This window comes from Poecilia formosa, unplaced genomic scaffold (genome assembly GCF_000485575.1).
Source record: "Poecilia formosa unplaced genomic scaffold, Poecilia_formosa-5.1.2 Scaffold155, whole genome shotgun sequence".
In the NCBI taxonomy this organism is placed as follows: domain Eukaryota; kingdom Metazoa; phylum Chordata; class Actinopteri; order Cyprinodontiformes; family Poeciliidae; genus Poecilia; species Poecilia formosa.
The window spans coordinates 779569-797518 of record NW_006800094.1 but is presented as its reverse complement, the minus strand read 5'-3'; the positions used below and the strand labels follow the sequence as shown (position 1 = coordinate 797518).

Sequence of the window (17950 nt, the reverse complement as noted above, 5' to 3'; positions counted from 1 at the left end):
GCCTCAGGCTGCTGACCAAGCCATTCAGAAATCAAAATATATTCTACACATCATTTTTCAAACTAAATAACTCTGTTAAAAAAAACATATAGTCAAATGTTTAAATTTCAGTCATTGAGCTGTTGACTCCCTGGATTTGTTTCCTCTCTTGTCATAAATCCTCAGCTCTGATTGGCTGATAATCAGTTTGAAACTCCTCAGCACAGAAACTGTCTTCATTCTTGCAGGATGTTATGTTGTGTAAAACTGCAATTATCAACTAAAAGATCTACTTTAAAAATTACAAGAATGTCCAACTACTAACATTAAAAAGCAGGTGATAGGAGTACAGGTTATTTCACAACTGTTGAAGGGTCCACAACCCTTGCATGCATGAGGCATTAAGTCCATCATTATGCATCTCAACTTTGACGGCATCTGTAAGCCCAATTAAATCTGTAGGACTAAACGGTTTATTTGCAGAGTGGTAAACATTTCACAGTTCAGTCTCTATTTGTGACGCTGTTCCTTTCCTGTCAAAATGCTTCAAAACAGGACGGACACGTTGTTTCCAGGTTACTATTGCTAATAACCGGCAGCCTGGTCACTGAGCTCAACAATTCCTGTCGGTTTCCTCGCATAGAAAACTCTCTGCTCGGGTCGTTCCCGGATCAGAGAGACGTCTGTGTGGGTTTTATGAGCTAGCCCGTGTTAGTTTCGGTATCGGTAAGCAGTGACGCTGCGCGGGAGGAAACGGCGGGTTGGGTTGTACTGACTTCACATACTCGTGTCCCACTCTGGACACCATGGTGGATTTCCCTTTGGGTCCGCTTGTCTCGTCTTGGTCCACGCTGATCCACTCTGAAACGAAAGGGTCCAATTAAACCTGACAAACAGCAAAGTCTTTGGTAAATCTAAATGAACTTTTAGAGGTCAAAAAGGTGAAATATTAGAGATTTTTATTGGCTTATATTTGATCTCCCTGCCTACATCTGCCTGTGATCCAAACACTGTCCCATTACCATACAGTCGCTCCCTGGTGCCCATCCGTTCAGCTGGGACCCTGACCCTCATGGACCCGCGGATGTTTCCCGTTTCTTCTCCTCGGTGGGACAAGTAGGTGTGGAACTGCTGGGCTGTGCTGCCAATCATCGACTTAAGGGCCAACACACACTCTCCTACCAACAAACGCACACAGACGGTCATTAGGGCTGCGACACACTCCCCTCCTCATTTAACATCGCAGAGTCCTGCTCCTACCGTAGGACTCGTATCCGTCCACCGATTTGACGGTCAGCAGCAGGTGTTGGTCCTGCAGGTACTCGATTTCCGACAGGAGCGGTTTGAGCGTGGTGAGCTGCTTGTTGGACCAGCCCACACGCAGGAAGTTCACATTGTCGCTGCTCTGGCTGTCGTTCTCGTAGCTCTTCTTGAACTCTAAAAATGCAGAGGAACGTGGAGCAGAGCGCGGGCGGACGAGGGGAACGAGGTGGGGAGGGAGAAAGAGGAGTGAGACGATTCATTTACATGTGACAACGGTGAGCATGCAGCTAATAAACGGATGCTGGCTGAGAGGAATACTGACTGTCTGAATTTAGGGAGGGGAAAAAGGGGAGGGCAGGATAGGGGTGCAAAAAGAACAATGGTGAGTTTTCATAAAAAATTTTTTTTTTTTTTTTTTGTGCAAAAAAAGGGTCTGAGCTGCAGTCCAGCGTAGGATTTAGAATCGCTGAGCGGATCCAGAAACCTCTGACTCACCTTCCAGGCAGGTGGAGTAAAACTCTATGAAGAACTTAGTCCGGCTTGCCGTCTTCACAATGGCCTCAATGCTCTCAAACTCGATGTAGGCCTGCTCCGAAGACTTTGGCAGACCTACAGAGGAAGACAGATATGGAGACGAGAGAAGGGGGCAGAAGAGGTGAGAAAGGGTGGAAAGAGTGAGATTAAAACCACGAGAGCAGAGGCGGTGGCTGTAGGGAAACCACGGCAGACATGAAATTAGCAAGCACATGTATGGTCCTTAAACGTAACATTTTGTCATGTTATGAGAAACTTTAAAGTGTTTTATTGGAATCACATGATAAACCACAACAAGGAAGTGCAAAACTTCCCTGGTTTTTAGCATGTGCTCCAAATTTCAATCTGAAAAGTGTGGCGTGCCTTTGCATTCAGTTTCCATCCCTTTGATCCACCCAAATGAAACTGGGAGCAACCAACTCCTTTAACGGAGTCGCATGATTATTAAGTGTTAAGCAACTCAGGTGAGAGAAACTGTAAAAATCTGATGAGTCGTGCACCAAGTCCTGTTTGCAGTTCACCAAAAGTCCTAACCTCACTCTAGAATGACCCAGTCAAAGTCCAGAAGTATAAATACTTTTGCGAGGTACTGTAAATATTTCAAATCCAAGCCCTTGGCTCTGCTGACAGATGTGATTTTAAGCATTTACCTTTCTTGGAGACAAACTGAGATGTCACTCCAACCTCAAATGTACCAAACACCGGGGAATGGTCACTGGTCACAATATCGTCCGTACAGCCTGGAAAACGGCCACAGTTAGCATTCAAAATGCACCCAAAAGCATTTTCAAGCCCAGAACCCATTTTACCATCTTCTATCTGTCTCACCATAGGAGTTGCAAACAATGTGCGTTTCTGGATATGACTTCCAGAGGATCCGGTCGCACCACGACGGCACGTTGGTCCTCATCTACAGAACAACACAGAAGCTGACTTCTCCTTCGGACTCTCAGAAAGAGGAAACGTAGATCGGTGCAGGTCAGAGGGAGGCTGTGATGTTTTAAATCCTGAACTCACCCCCGTAGCTTTCTGCTTCTGCCACACGTACGTGTCCCTGGAGCCTCGCTCGTAACGGTAAGTGGGGGGGAACGAGATCTCTTCCTCGGCTGCACACAAAATGAAAAAGGATTATTTTTCTGTAAACGTAAAAAAACAGATGCTTTTCATTTTAGTAGATCTACTGGTATTATTCTGACTGTACATCCCTAAAAGTCTGAAAATTCAGTTGTTTTTAAAGCCGCTATCTCACTTTAGCGCAAAAAGCTTGCATCCAGTTCCTGACTAAAAAGGTGCTTACGTGGTACATGATTTGTGCGTGGTGTGTGTGAACCGGGAATACGCAGAACATTTAGTTCCTGCATTTTAAAAGCCCAAAAAGGATTCATAAATAAACAAAGCCTTTTAATATAATTAGACATAATTCCTTAGTTGTTTTGTTTTTTTTGTTTTGGATTTTTTTTTTACAAAAGGCTACAACAAGTAATCAGATATTCTAACTTTTAATAGTATTTTTTTCAAACCTTTTAAACAAAAAGATTGAAATTTCTGGGCGGAGGATACTTTTAAAAACAGCTAACCTTCAAAACAAGTGTATTTACAGCCTATCCCTCTTTTTCCTCTGGTTTCTCTCTCGCTTGCTCTAACTGAAAAGGAAACCTGTGGTTTTAGTGAACTATTTAAAAGGATGGGCAGGTGCTTTTGGTAAATGTGAGTCATAGCTTAGGCTGATTTACGAGGCCACTGAAATTCTGTTAAGGACAGAAACATTTTGACTGCGGTGAGATTTCAGCTCCTGGAAACAGCGCAAACAATAAAAGCCTGATGAGTGACACTAACCAAAGCGTAAAAACACTTTATTCTTCTCTCTCTCCAGGTTGAGCTGGTCCACTTTGAGCAGAGGCTCAAATTCCTTCCTGTTAATGTAATTTAAAATTTCCTGCAAGAAACGCACAAACAACGGGGACAGAAATGGATCAGAAACGATGTTTCGCGCCATCGATCGAGTGGAGTTTGTTTTAACTCACCTGAATGTCCATATCCAGTCTGTAGTTGAGGTCGCCAAGCCAAAACAAATGTGTAAAGCGCAGCGAGATGTCAAAGGAGCTCAGCTGTTTGTCTCCCAAAGACAGCAGCCGCAGGATGTCCAGATAGTTCTGGTTCCTCCTGGAAAAGGTCAAACAGTTGTTGGATGACCATTGAGAAGAGATAAAGCAGAAAAATAAGAGAGAAAAAAGGGCTTTTACACAAATTAAATTATTAACTTTAAATAAATAATTTTTAAGTTAATATAAGAAGCAATTTGATGACTTAGACTGAAGACCATACAATTGAGTACTAATAATAGTATTAAAACAAAGAGATATGGAAAGGCATCACATTCAGCCTGACTCCATGTTTCAACCCAAATTCTCATCAACTAACCTGAAACCCTGTGGTTGCTTCACTGTTTCCATTAGTTATCTGATGAAGAACCAACAGAAAAACTATTCCACTTACGTCCACTGGGTGTCAGTAATGGTGATGATAATGATAGGACGGATTATCCTGCCTGAGGTTGATTGTGTTTTTATTACTGTGAAAATCAGGATACTGACTGGACAGAATGAATAGTAGCAGCTAATGAGCTTAAAATATCTTAATTATTATCTTTAAAGGAGCCAAATAGATTTAGCCAACAATTGTTAACTTATAGAATCAAAATAAAATATCAAATTTGTCAGAAATGATTCCTAATCATTTATGACAAAGTCTTTCTTTAATATTCAGTAACATCGATTGTACAGATCTAATAGTATATTTTATTCAAAAAAAAAAAAAGATATAAATGGCTGAAATTAGCCTCCTGTAGCAAGGCTGGGACTCAGATGCAAGGTGAGGAGCTCCTTCGCATGGGGGGTAAATAATAATCAGACTCTTCATTTCTATCCTGGTTTTCAACCTTCAGAATCATCCATGTGGTGAAAATGTGTTTTAAAAATAGAGAGATGATACTTGGTACCTAGCAATCTTCTCATTGCCCGACGTCAGGTGACAGTTGACGAATCCAAACGACGTCCCGTTGAACATGAACGACACGCCGACCGCTCCTTTGTTGCCTGGACAAAAAAAAATTAAGCACACAATGTTATGGAAGACCGAACAGAAAATGAACTTAATACCTTGTTTTTAAAACTTTTTGAGAGTTTGAGTTTCCAAACTGATGACATAATAATGAATAATATTGATAACCAGTTAAAGTCGTGTCATTGTTACCCAGTGTGTTAGCGATTCCTGTCTTAACACTGGACATCCCCACATGGCTGATCCTGTTTTCATGTTCAGGTTTCACCAACACAGCAAGTTTTATGCTCCACAGCGTCTGCACGGCGATCTGCAGAAGCAACAACGATAAGGAACCTGCGGTGATCATTTCTGCATTTAGACTAAACTAAGAGAGCCCAGTCCTAAATCAGCTTTTTTCAAACTTCTCCTCAGACATTTCTATTTTTGTTTTCTTTTTAGTCACTTCCTAATTTGAAGAGATTTGAGGTGGAAATAAATATTTTCTTCACCGGTTTGTAATCCAGCTCCGTCTGCTCCTTCAGCACGGCTCGGAGCGACTCCACCCACTCCCGATCACACACCGAGTTCTCCTGCGACCCGAACACGTAAAGGTCATGGGGGATGGTGACGGTCATCTCGTCCAGAGTTTTCCCCAGGCCGCGGCACAGCACCCAGGAAGCCACAGATTTAGGTGACGGTACCGAGCCTGAATGCAAAGAGCAAGTCTGCCTGTTGGATTAAAACTCGTCACACTTTGGAAATGTATATCGCGTGCTTTTATGTTCCTGACCCATATTCCAGGTGCCTATAAAGATGGAAATCATATCAGGCTCATCCTGGTTGGAATGTTTGTTCTTCATGAGCTGCAGCAGCTGGCAAAATGCCTCCCGCTTCTGAAAAAAAAAAAAAAATCATCGGAGAACAGAAGTTCATCCAGATTAATGCAAATGTGGGAAAAATTCTCTTAATTATTTTTATAAAGTCAATTATTCAACACATGGAGTATCTACTTTTTGCTGAACAAATACGATACTGACATATGACAGATTTATATATTTGTTTCATATCCCATCTTCACTTATTTATATTTTACTAAAGCCATTACAGTTATCCTTAGCAGTGTTTAACATAAATTATTATTTTTTAAGATTATTCTCTGTCAAATATAAATTTGAAGATTGTATTTTATATCAAAGTTTGTTTGTGATTTGAAACTTCCAAAAGTAAAGGAAAAAAAAAAGAAAAAAAGAAGGAAAATCAAGGAGGCTAAATACACCGCCTGTCCAAAAAAGTAAAAAAATAACCACAGGGATTATTATGTTTCAGCTGGTCACAAGTTATGTAACCTCCACTGATGCAACGAGTTAAATCTTATTACTTAAAACAACAAGTCAGAAGGCACATGCTGTGGTCGAGGAAAATATGTTCATCTGTTTCAGAGGGACAAAATTATTGGAATTTACCACGCGAAAGAACACAAATAAAAAGATTCCCGATGCTATAAAACTGGGCTAAGAACTGATCCAAAACATCCATAAAAACTGGAGGAAAGTGGGGAACCGATATCTTCATAAACGTAATGCAGAAAAAAATCTTGAACGATTGGTTAAACGTGTAGTAAAATTAAATGACTAAAGAAGCACTAGATTTCACGGCTTTGTGTGCAGGAAAGAGCATTTCTACAAAACCATGTGAAGGAAACTGAAGGGTTTGTAACAAACCGCTGTGTAGCTTTAAGGAAACTATTGGTAAATGAAGTTAAATAAATAATAAACTTTGTGAGAAAGAATAAAGATTGGACTCTCGAGCAAAGAAAGAAGGTCATGTGGTCTGATGTTCCACAGCGACGAGGACGGCAGGCTGAGCAGATAAGAGCACGCAGTGGTTCAGGGAGCATTAGACATCATCTTCACACATGGACTGGACACCACAGAGTCCAGACCTTAACCCCAAGTAAGGTACTTTGATTTATCTGATTCTTTGTGGAAGCTTAATGAAAGGATACCGCAGTTAATCCCCGTCATAATAAAAAATAAAGGAGGCCCAACTCAATGGCTTTTGGTGTGCCATGTACTTTTTTCGTCGTTGTTAGAGTTATTCACTTCATCTTTCAGAGGACAGGGTGTTATGCCCAACCACTGCATGCATGTACAAACCTTGGCGCTGGCAAAGATGAAGTCTTTCCTCTGACTCTTGTCCTTCTCCTTCTCAAACACAATACCCAGCTTGTTCTGAACCCTCTGGGACTTGATCAGCTGACGGACTGGTGGGAGACAGACAAGAGGAGCAGCAGACAGATGGTTAGGGATGGGCTAAATCTTGTTTAGTGCACAAAACATCGACCACATTTGAAAAAATCCAACATGTTTGTGGCAGAAAACACTCCGAGGCAAAACTGCTTTCTGTCCTTTTTATTTGCTCTTCCTGGATAAAGCAGGATATAGTAATCCCAACAGAAAAAAACAACGTCACAGTGGCAAAAAATGGTTATGTGTCTTTTGTGCGGTGTGTGTAAACATCTGGTTTCTACTGAGAGGTCACAGACAAACCCAATTTTCTCCAATTGAAAGTTTGAAATTGTGCGAATGCTACGTCGCTAATAGGAATAAAAAAAAAAATCTCAGATACAAATGATGCTCTGGGTAGGAAATAGAAACAGAAACACACATACTTCAGTCAGCATGCTTATTCTGAATATTAAACCGTTTAAATGTAAAGAGGTTCTTACTTTTGTCGTGTGTGAAGGTGGTCCAGTCCTCCTGGTTGTCCTTCACCTTCTTCATCACCACCAGCCGCCCTCCCTCCACATCCACAGACAAAGTGTATTTCTGACTCTTTCCTATCTTCGTCAGCTCCGCCAGGTAAACATCCAGCTTCACCTGTGATCAGTCATCAACAAACACACCTGTGTGCAAATCACTCAAACATAACTTTAAACTTTAACAGGGATAAAAATCCATTTAGCTTTGGTTGGTGATTCTGACAGTCATTCACCGTCTGCAGCAGTTTCAAAGCAGCCGCTACAGTAAACCTCAAAAATTGGTGAGCCAGTCTGTTTCCGTGGTAACACCCCATAGCGATATCTAACTTGTTCAGGAAGATGGTTTTGCATCCCTTCGGGTTATCTCTTCAAATTTCTGATTTAAGCCGATTAAATTTTACAAACTTTATCTTATTTAGGACAGAGCGGTGTTCTCACTTCCTTGAAAATCCTCTCCATTGCAGCGGCGCCAAAAATAATAAACGGCGACGCAACGTCAAAGATGAGCCAAGAGGAAATGCGTTACGATCATTCTCGGCGCCCTGCATTCGTCAGCTGTGCTGACACATTTTGTGACTGACAGAACACCCAAGCTGTCCTGCTCAGTCATAATTTAAGTCCGGTCTGCCTTCTGGCACACTGAACCACATGTCAGTGGTTAAATTTAAACCTAAAGATGCTGAAACACAGCAAGTAACAGCGTAAGAGACAAATGTAATAATTTTCCAATTAAGGTTACATACATTATATTCAAAGAACAATTTGACTTTAGAGGTTTTGGTAAACACTAAATCAACAGTCGTTGCTACTAATCCCTTCAAACATTGCTTTAGTTAAGTGATCTCCTCTGTCGTAACACTGGATGCCATCATCATCATCATACAGCGAGATGAGAACAAATGAGATCAATCTGTTTGTGGTTGGCTAATGTGTAGGTGGTACCTCAAAGGCCTGCACAGGAATGGCTTTGCTGTGGCGCATGGAGAAAGGCGGAGGGGAGCAAGGCGAGGACAAGCTCATGTCCTGCAGAGCTTTCAGAGCCTGAGGGAACAAAACAGAAAGAGAGGGAGGAGGTTAAGTCGGAAAAACAATTAAAAGTAAGAGCGCGAGAGAAACGACCGGAGAACAATAAGAAGTGGGGGGGGGGGAAAGAAAAAAGAGGAGAAACGTGCTTAGGCATTGTGCTTTTTTTTCCTTAGTGAATGTAAATGCAGGATTACGTTTCCCATTCCCTAAAGGCTGATTTAGGCAGAAGCCAGCATTATCACATGAGTCTGGACATGTAGCTTCGACGGGACTGGAGGCCATTTCCTCCTGCTGCGCCAGTCGAAGGGCCTCCTTATGAGGGAGAGGAAACCAGACCCAGGAAGTTCAGAATACAGCCTTTTACACCACACGCTCTAGAAACTGCAGGTGTGTTTATTTCTAAAAAGGTTTCACAACCTTGAACTTTTTTTTTTTTATTTTGTTTATGTTACATGTGAATGTCTCTGTATTTTACTGAGATTTAAAGTGACAAAGAAGTGAATAACTGTGGGGTACATGGTCAGAGGTCAGGCTATAGCTATTAAAAGAATATCCTAATACCCCAATTAGATTCATTTGATTGGATTTCATTTGTCAAAGGACTCGTCTGTAGGCCTCAAACACAGGACTGATTGAGGAGGATCCAGAAACATTTCTGCTGCTTTGAATGTCCCAAAGTCTCAATGGCCTCCCCACAGAAGAAGCTTGGAAACAGCAGGACTCTTCGTAGAGCTGCCAGTGAAGCTCAGAGAACAAGAGTGACAAACTTCTGTCGTTTCCTTTCCGAGCTAAGACTCAGCGTCTCCCGTTTTGTTTCCTCGCTTACGTCAGAACCCGAGAAGAGGTTGTGATACTCTCTTGCAGAAGAACTATGAAGAATACGCTCAGTATGAACTTAGCATGAACTTCATCCAGAGGTGACCTCTGCAGCTGAATTTAACAGAGGAAGCCTTTCTGCTTGCTAAGCAGACAAATTAAAGGGGTTTCCCATTGAAGATAACATCAGTCATGTTCAACAAGAAGCCTTGTAATCCACTGCCTTTAATTCATGTCTTGTGGTTACTATTGCACCATTGTGAAACTCAGTATTCAGAGAGGTTTCAGACACACAACTCACAGAGAGTAGGTGTAATCTAAAGGAACCTTTACAAGTAAAGAGGAAACCTGGGCTCAGCGTTTCCCAAGTAACCCTGACTCCATCTTAAATTGTCCTCAAAATGTTGAGCTGAAATGCCTAAATAAAAGGCGCTCCTTGCAGTTGTGATGCTGCACTTAGAAACTCGGTTGGCCAGAGGTTAAAAACGGACGATCCATCATGTGAACGAGGTTTTCTTGACCACCCCTACGGCTTTAAATAACAACATGAGTGTGCGTGCATGTGTGTGGACAGGAAAAAAAAAGTCAGAGTCACAGGAGAAGAGAGGAAGTGGACCTATTGTGTGTGAAGATTAAAGCTCACAGTTAAGTTCCGCGTTGCTTTGTTTACCTTCTTCTCAATGGAGGACAGCAGATCTTTGAGAATGGCCAACTTGGTCACCAAGTTCTCCAGCTCCTGGTCTCCTCCCTGATTCACCGACTGATGGAGGAAGAAGAAAAACTATTAAAACCCCCACGAGATCAGTGGGTTTTTTTGGGGGTTTTTTTAACACAAAACTAAGACAAACTAATGATGATGTAGAACTATTTGTAGCTGATCGTTTTAAACTGCAAACCGTATTCTCCATGTTAAAGCAGGACAGTTTAACGGGAATAGTGGCTGCTGAAATGAGGTCATTAAAACACAAGTTTGACCGTTTCTGTGTCAGACAGAAATGATTTAGTCCAGGAGAACACAGATGCATCTTGTCTGTATAAAATCATCTACAGGCGTGAGTCCGAGGCAAAAAGTTAGATCAGCAACCAGAGTTTGCTTGTGTTCAAATCTTGACGGGGGAGCATTAAGACTCCAGATTATGAGGTTGAATTGTTTCATCACGAGATCAAAAGTGGATTGTGGTTTTAATTGAGCTATAATGGAGGATAAGGTAAGGTTAATTCGCTCGACAGAAAAACCGCTGTGACCTTGCTGACTTACTCCAGCTAACATTTTACTATTTGCTAGTAACGTCGTCACCGTTTTCCCCTCCTCTGCGTGTGGTTTGACTCACCGCTCCAAAGACTGGATGTTGATAAACAACTAGTCACAATCCAGTTGAACGAGGCATATTGTCAAAACAATCAGCGTCGTCCAAAGTTTAGTCAAACTTTTCTAGCCTGCTGCATCAAAATCTTTTAAACAGACTTAAGATGTCAGTTGATATCTAGTGATTTTTCACTGCAATTCATTGCTGTTTATACTTTATAACACAAAACAGCTGTTGGAACAGATAAACGTGGCGTCTTCAAGCATCTGGAAACCGTACGGAAGGACGGACACAGATTCTGGGGATCTGTAATTCTTTTCATTATCTGATGCCTAATTTCTTTACATTATGGCACACAAGGAGGCAATGGGACTGAGGTGTTGCTTTAATCATTTAGTTTGTGTAAACTGTAGAATTTGAAGAAAGCACAACAAATCCTTTTCATTTTTCTGCCGTCAAGTTTTGTTTATCTTAACTGACCAGGAAACAGGAAAGGTTTAGTCTGATTTAATGTCCGACAGTATAAGAAAATAAGGTTGTGTCTTGATACACATTCATAAAATCTCAGTCTCACAGCATTTCAGCCACTAATGTGGAAAATCTCTGAGAGGAAAATCTCCTAGCAATTTGTTTGACATCGTTGAGTAAAGTGACCCTCATTATTCGATAAAACTCCTACAGAAAGGCTTTTCTGTTACTTTTAGTACTATTGTGTCTTCAAAAACCTTAAACTGAATTAGAAGCCTTGAGTCATATTATGCTCATCTCCCATAAATGCCCCCCCCTCCCCCCCGTGTAAATCTGCGGGGGGTAAAACTGAATTCATCAGGATCTGTGACGGTGTGTGATTATTTCTAGCCAAAAGCTCCTGGGAACCTGTGAGAGTTTGTGGCAACGTAAAAATTTTAAATCAGTAGACCATTTTACATAAAAAAAAATATATATGATGGATGCTTTAAGAAAGCAGGGTATCCATGAGTCTCTCAGCAGGCTAATAATCTGAACAATGTCATCACAGAAACCTGTTTTCCTTCTCATCAAACAAGAACCCGCAGCGACACGAACACAAAGATAAAGAAGCATACCTGTTGGATCATCTTAGTGACCATAAAAGCACTCTGCTGATCAAACACTTTAGAGAGGATCTCCAGACCGGACAGAACCTTATCCACCTCCCTGGTAGAGAAAACAAACAAAAAAAAAAAAAGATTTTCTAATTGTTTTTAGACTTCCGATGCTATCATTTCCTTTATTTCTATTCCTTTATAGGAAAACATCTTTTTAAAAACTCTAAATAACAAAGAAGCATGTGATTTATTCGCCTATGTTTCAATGTGCATCACGTGCCACTGCGGCCAAAACAAGAGAGAAGCTGGGGAAGCTGGCAGCTGTGCAGGATAATTACATTCAGAGATACAAAGAGTGGCTCTGCATGGGTACCAGAGCATCTATCTGAGGAAACGTGTCTCTGCAGCAGCTCACCCGTTGAGACGTTTGCAGGAGGCCACAAGCGTCTTGTTGAGATGGGGCAGTGAGGACGCTCCCTGCTTGACGGCCTCCAGGTCCAGCGCATAGCTGCCCTTCAGGTACTCGTGGGAGATGGTGCTCAGGCCGTTAGCTGCCAGGGTGCTGAAACAAACGGGTTCGAGGCAAAGGAGGTTGGCGCGAGTCAAAAGATTTAAAAGCAAACATTTGTATTTTCCTGTCATATTGACAACTATTTGATATAAATCCTCGTGTGAGGATTCCTGGAAATGTTTACAGCAGACACAGTGGTATCCATTACCTTTTAGATTCATTCATACATTTTGTCATGAATTCCAATAAACTTTCATGTGTTTTGTTGGGATCAAGCTTTTGCTGCACTTTAAGCTGCAAGTCTTTTGGGGGTATTTCTTCACCAGCTTTGCATAACAACATACAAAGACTTTTCAAATTAGCTCAAGCTTAGTCAAATCTTTTAAAATCAATTTCCAAGGCTCTTGGCTCTTTCGCTGCCTCTTGTAAGTTATCCCTGTATTTAACTCCATTCATGTTCCTATCGACTCTGACCAGGCTCCCTGTCCCTGCTGAGAAAAGCCTCGTTGGGGATGGTGTGGTCAAGATAAGCTGGATTTTCATTTCACTGCCAAGTTTTGAGTTTTGCATGTAGAGCAGAAAGCTCAAATTTGACCAATTTATGGATGTCAGAAGCATCTTAAGGCTAATTATTGACTGTTTTTTTGCATGTTTTAGTCAAGAACTACAGAGATTCATACTCTTTAAACAGCAACTGTTATCATTTCACAAGGCTAAGAAATTATTTGTTTCCACTTCCTCTAAGGTTTTGTTTTGTCAACCCAGTGTTTAAGAAATTACACTAAAGTGGGGAAAAAAAATCATGAGTCATAACTAGTCACAGCTACTTTTCACAGCCATTTTTAGGCTTGCTCACTTGACTCTGTTTGACAAATATCAGAAACGCTGAGCAGAAACTCTGAGCCGACGTATGCAGGTCTGAAGCGCTCTGTCCCAGAACCGCTAACGCTTCTTCAAAGCTCTGCATCGTCTGTGAGGAGCATGGTTTCCAGCAGGATGTGGTTTGTCTTCCAGAGGCAGACACATGTTGCAGGGTGGAGGGCGGGAGGAAGAGCGCGTCTCTCATCAAAAAAAAAAAAAAAAAAAAAATTGACTCTGATACAGCAATTATGTTTGATCTAAAAATATTTGTTGAGGTGCTAAGATGAAAGAGAATATGAAAGAAAAACACAGAGTGACGTTCTGTTCCAGTAAACTCTGCCACGTGTTTGTGTGAAGCAACAGGCTTCCTCTGTTTGAAACACGGCTGTGTCAGTCATTCATGTCAGCAGGACAAAAATCAAACCATACGCAGCTCAGACTTTGTACCTTTCTGTCGGCGTTTCAGGTCCAGGGGGAGTGGAGGTGGAGGCAGAGCGAGGGGGGAGGGGCGGCTTCTCATCCTCTCCATCTAAAAGTTACAGAAATATATAGTTAGTTTGATGAAAAAAATTACAGGCACCTTTTGTAATCCCTAACCTTTTATACATTCAGAACGACAGACCGAAATATTTACTGGGATTTTAAGTGATAGATCAACAGAGAAAGGAAGCTGACATGCAGTTTACAAAATATTACAAGTCAAAATTAAATAGGTTTGGTCTGCGCTTGTTTTCATTGTCAAAACTGCCACGATAAAAAGCGATTTCGGCGTTCAGCCCGACCATGCAGAGCGCTGAAGATTCAGTCCTCGAGGACAGGAGTTTTAAGATAATTCCCTCACTGAGCTCGACTGAATCAAACAAATGTTTCATTAGTAGGCTCCTGCAGAACTCCATGACGTGCCATTCCAATCAGCTGGATTTATGCCCGTTTATGCATGAACAGGCATAAAACCAGCAGGACACCGGCCCGTTAGAACTGGAGTTGAACAAGCCTAATTCAGACCATGAGCTTGTCCTGGTGAGAGGAAAAATCTCCAGTTTTTAGATTATAGCAGGTTATTCCCCAGTACTGCTTTGCATTCATCTGCCCACAAACTGTAAGCAGATTCCCTATCCCTATCCTACCATTTCCTACATGTGTATAAAATGAAATGTGCAATAGCATTGTGGCTCTAATGTGACAAAACAGAGAACAAGCAAAGGATACATGAATACAACTGTATGTGCTGTAGTGACTGTGTATGTCATTAGTGTATGGGCTACCTGAGTAGTCCCTATCATCAGTGACGGCCGTCTCCTCCCTGTCCACGGCGTAAAGCAGGGTTGTGACCAGGCCCTGGTTGGGCTGCAGGTACAGAGACACCAGCTCCGGCAGCGTCTTAAACCGCTTCGGCTGAACGCCCTGCGACGTCTGAGAGGGAGAGAGAGGGGAGGAGGACGAACAACACAGACAAGTCATTTCCTTTCGGGGAATTATCTCCATGAAAACATCCAAACCGCTTGGCTACAGGTGGTCAGGCAGCCAAATCTCTGGTGACCCCTATTGTTCCATATTTAATGTTGTGTAAGCAAACGCAGCCGAAGGAGCTAAATATAAGCCGATACAGGAAGAGGCATTTTGATAAACACCGAGAGGAGCAAACTGGAGGCTACAGAGGCAAGGAGAAATTTTCTCTAAAATCAGGGCTTTAAAAAAAACAAAAAAAAAACCACTAGAAATCAGGGGAAAAGAAAGAAATCTGTCATGGTTTTGAAGCACCATGCCGTCGTGTGCATGTCCATCTGTAAGTGGAGGGAGAGTTCACAGCTGTTGGCCAGAAGGCACAAAGCGCCTGCTGTCTGTGTGTGTGTGTCCGCACATGTATATATTTGTGTAAGAGAGCTCAGAGCCAACACAAGCATCTATCTGCCTGCCAGCTGTTGCCAAAGCACCACAAAGAGGCCTGTGCGTCATCTCTGTACCTGCACGGCCAGAAAGCCCTCATCGTCTGGGAGGATTCTGTAGGTGTGGACGTGCTTCTGAAACCTGCAGGGACAGACAGACAATTAAACACACCGCAGACAGAGCGATGAAGGGACAAGCAGAAATAGGAAGAAATCAAGCAAGGAGATATTTATTTTGATTCGGTCAAGGAAAACGTAAACTCAGACGACAGGATTGTGTGTGTGTGTGTGTGTGGGGGGGGGGTGTTCAGCTTCAACCTGCTGCTGTCTATCACAGTTATGACTGCCTGCTTTATCCTTACTGTAGCATGATACAGTAAAACAGAACCCCAGCGTTTATTCACTAAACCGTTAAAGAGACAGAATGAGGAAATGTTTACAAATGTATTAAAAAATGAGTTAAAATGTTTTCAATCACAGTGTTTCTGACTAAAAAAAACAAACAAAAAAAACAAAAAAACAGGTCTGATCTCTTTTTATGTTTTCAACCAATCACGGATCAATGCTCTGATAGTACAACGTGCCCGCAGCCTCGAGCTGGAGAGTAATGATTTACATGTCTGCAGCTCGGGTCTGCTCAGTCGACCGGTCACATTACATGTCCAATTTGCCAAGCAAACACTGTGGTCGTTGTCGGTTGGTGCAAATATGCTTGTGTGTTCTCACAATTTTGGGCCTCAGCATGGCATCCTATGCAAAAATGCTTGTGCAAAGCTTTCATAAGCAAGTCAACATTGTTCCTATTTACCCTAACTGAGTAAACAAGGGGGAAATAAAGAGAATTTATTCACTTCTGACACCTGAGATGTTTCACCACTTTTTTTTCATTTGACAGAAACATGTGATGGTTTCAAATGAGGAAGGTCAAAGGAATACATCAAGCATGAAGTCAGTTATCAATCACCCAGTAAATTAAAAATGGCCCAAATGTCGCAGTTATTTTAAAATGTGGCCAATGTTGAAAAACCCTCATCTTGTGTTAGATCTCAAAACTGTACAGGGTACAGTTTTGAGATCTGTACAGGGTTTTGAGAAAAAACAGGGCACATTTTTGTTATTTTATGGTCAATAAACGGTCTCTCAACAAAAGCACAAGAAGAGATAAGCTTTGTACGTGTTCAGTTTCTACATACTAAAAGGGATTCGTCAAAAAATTTATCAGCAGGTCAGACCTTAAACGAAACCAGGAAGTGTCGGATAATAGAAGTCAACTGATGCAATTTGTGACTCACAGGGCTTTAAACCCAAGTATTATAGGTTTTCTTGATTTTTACGATCCATTGTGCATACAAAGAACTCTTTCATGTCCAAGTAACAGTGACAGATATACAAATGGCTAAATGCAAAAACACAAATCCAAAACACTTTTAATTTTACCCAAATTCTGAGAATAAAAACAGAAACACTTAACATCTTCAAATTAGCAGAGAATATTCTCTTCCATTTTCAGACCGTTCCCTTACCGACCACTGCTACACTTTCTTGTTAGACTGTAGTTATTGCAGAGGGTGCACTGCAGTGCATGCAGTGGATATAGTGCAACTTTAAACTGAGGTCAGAGGGACATAATGTGGAACTTGGACCAGAAGTTCCTTTGTTGAACTGATTTTTATACACGGCAGCTTTTTTGTCAGCCTGCTGCCTACAGCACTTCCATGTATGAGCTCAGAGCAACACTGTAAACAAGATAAATGTTGGCACTACATTCAACAGCACAATGCGCTGGAGGTCCCCTGGCAGTGAATCCAAGCTCTGCTGTTACAGCTGTATACAGCGGGGTTTGTGTGTGCTTTCCTGCTGGCAGTGGACGAGATCCTCCGCAGCTCGGTGGAGTAAGTGCTATTGTTTCTGTAGCTGCAGAGTTAACACGGGGAGGGAGATGGGGAAAGAGAGCAGGGTTTATTATGGGTTGGACACTTCGCTGTGCGAGTTTACTGTGCGCGGTTCCTGTCAACAATAGGTTTGTGTCATTGGCTGTAATTGTCCTACCGGTTCCCTCTGGTGCTCACCCTTTTCTGCCCTGCTCATACACACAGAGGGCTCCCCCATCTTCACCGTCATGACTGCACAGTGCCGTAAAAAAGAATTTGTTCCACACAGATTTCTTTTCTTTTTATTATTTTATTGTCTTAGTTCACCAAATATGTTGCAAAATAAAAATAATAATAAAAACCTGAGCAGTCTTCTAATGAGAATTTGATTTTTTAAGGGAAAAACAACAAAGCCCTGTTGGTTGTCCCCCACTTTTAATTCTGCAATTAACTTTGATTAAACACATTTTTATGAAGCAAAGTTCACAACTTTTACACCGACACACACACGCACACACACACACACTTGATTACTATTAATCTCTTAAACAACTAGACGTAGGTTATGAAATCTCTGAAACAACACATCATGCTCCAATCTCAAGCAAATCATTGTCATTTATAAGTCTGAAAGGAGTTACAATGGCAAGCCAACTCAGGAGTGGCCGGCTTACCAAAATTACCCCAAAAGGGCAACAATGACTCATCTAGGAAGTCACACATGAACCATGAACAACATCTAAAACCCTCACCTGCCTTTGTTAAAGCCAGTGTTCATAATGCAATAATGAATAAGAGACTAGCCAAAAATCATATCCATGGGAGTGTTTGACTTAAAGAACCACTTCTGTTTGAAGAGAACACAAAGGTACCATGTCTCGCATAAAAACACCTCAATGGTCCTCAAAGAAATCTGGAAAAATCAGAAAGTTGTGTGCGTCACAACATCATAAGACAAACAGTGTTATAGGAAACAAACATAATTTTGGTGGTAGTGTGATGGGGCAACTGTGCTTCTTCAGCACC

The 17950-nt window shown here is 41.7% G+C and overlaps 1 protein-coding gene across 2 annotated transcripts in view; it reads right to left on the bottom strand.

The window, feature by feature from the left end:
* The window catches only part of inppl1a (inositol polyphosphate phosphatase-like 1a), a 32861-nt gene that overhangs the window by 4957 nt on the left and 9954 nt on the right, over positions 1–17950 (bottom strand). The window contains exons 2-23 of one of the 2 annotated variants that reach the window (XM_016677429.1): positions 15132–15195; positions 14433–14580; positions 13615–13696; positions 12211–12357; positions 11814–11904; positions 10092–10181; positions 8522–8620; positions 7547–7697; positions 6975–7081; positions 5609–5711; positions 5328–5524; positions 5029–5146; positions 4775–4871; positions 3801–3939; positions 3613–3712; positions 2794–2882; positions 2605–2686; positions 2427–2516; positions 1738–1851; positions 1240–1416; positions 1002–1157; positions 765–840 (exon numbers count right to left, since the gene is read on the bottom strand). In XM_016677429.1, the coding sequence (XP_016532915.1) occupies positions 765–840; positions 1002–1157; positions 1240–1416; positions 1738–1851; positions 2427–2516; positions 2605–2686; positions 2794–2882; positions 3613–3712; positions 3801–3939; positions 4775–4871; positions 5029–5146; positions 5328–5524; positions 5609–5711; positions 6975–7081; positions 7547–7697; positions 8522–8620; positions 10092–10181; positions 11814–11904; positions 12211–12357; positions 13615–13696; positions 14433–14580; positions 15132–15195 (2517 nt within the window). Of the gene's footprint in view, positions 1–755; positions 841–1001; positions 1158–1239; positions 1417–1737; positions 1852–2426; positions 2517–2604; positions 2687–2793; positions 2883–3612; positions 3713–3800; positions 3940–4774; positions 4872–5028; positions 5147–5327; positions 5525–5608; positions 5712–6974; positions 7082–7546; positions 7698–8521; positions 8621–10091; positions 10182–11813; positions 11905–12210; positions 12358–13614; positions 13697–14432; positions 14581–15131; positions 15196–17950 lie in introns of both variants that reach the window. The other variant, XM_007564125.2, reaches the window with a different exon arrangement.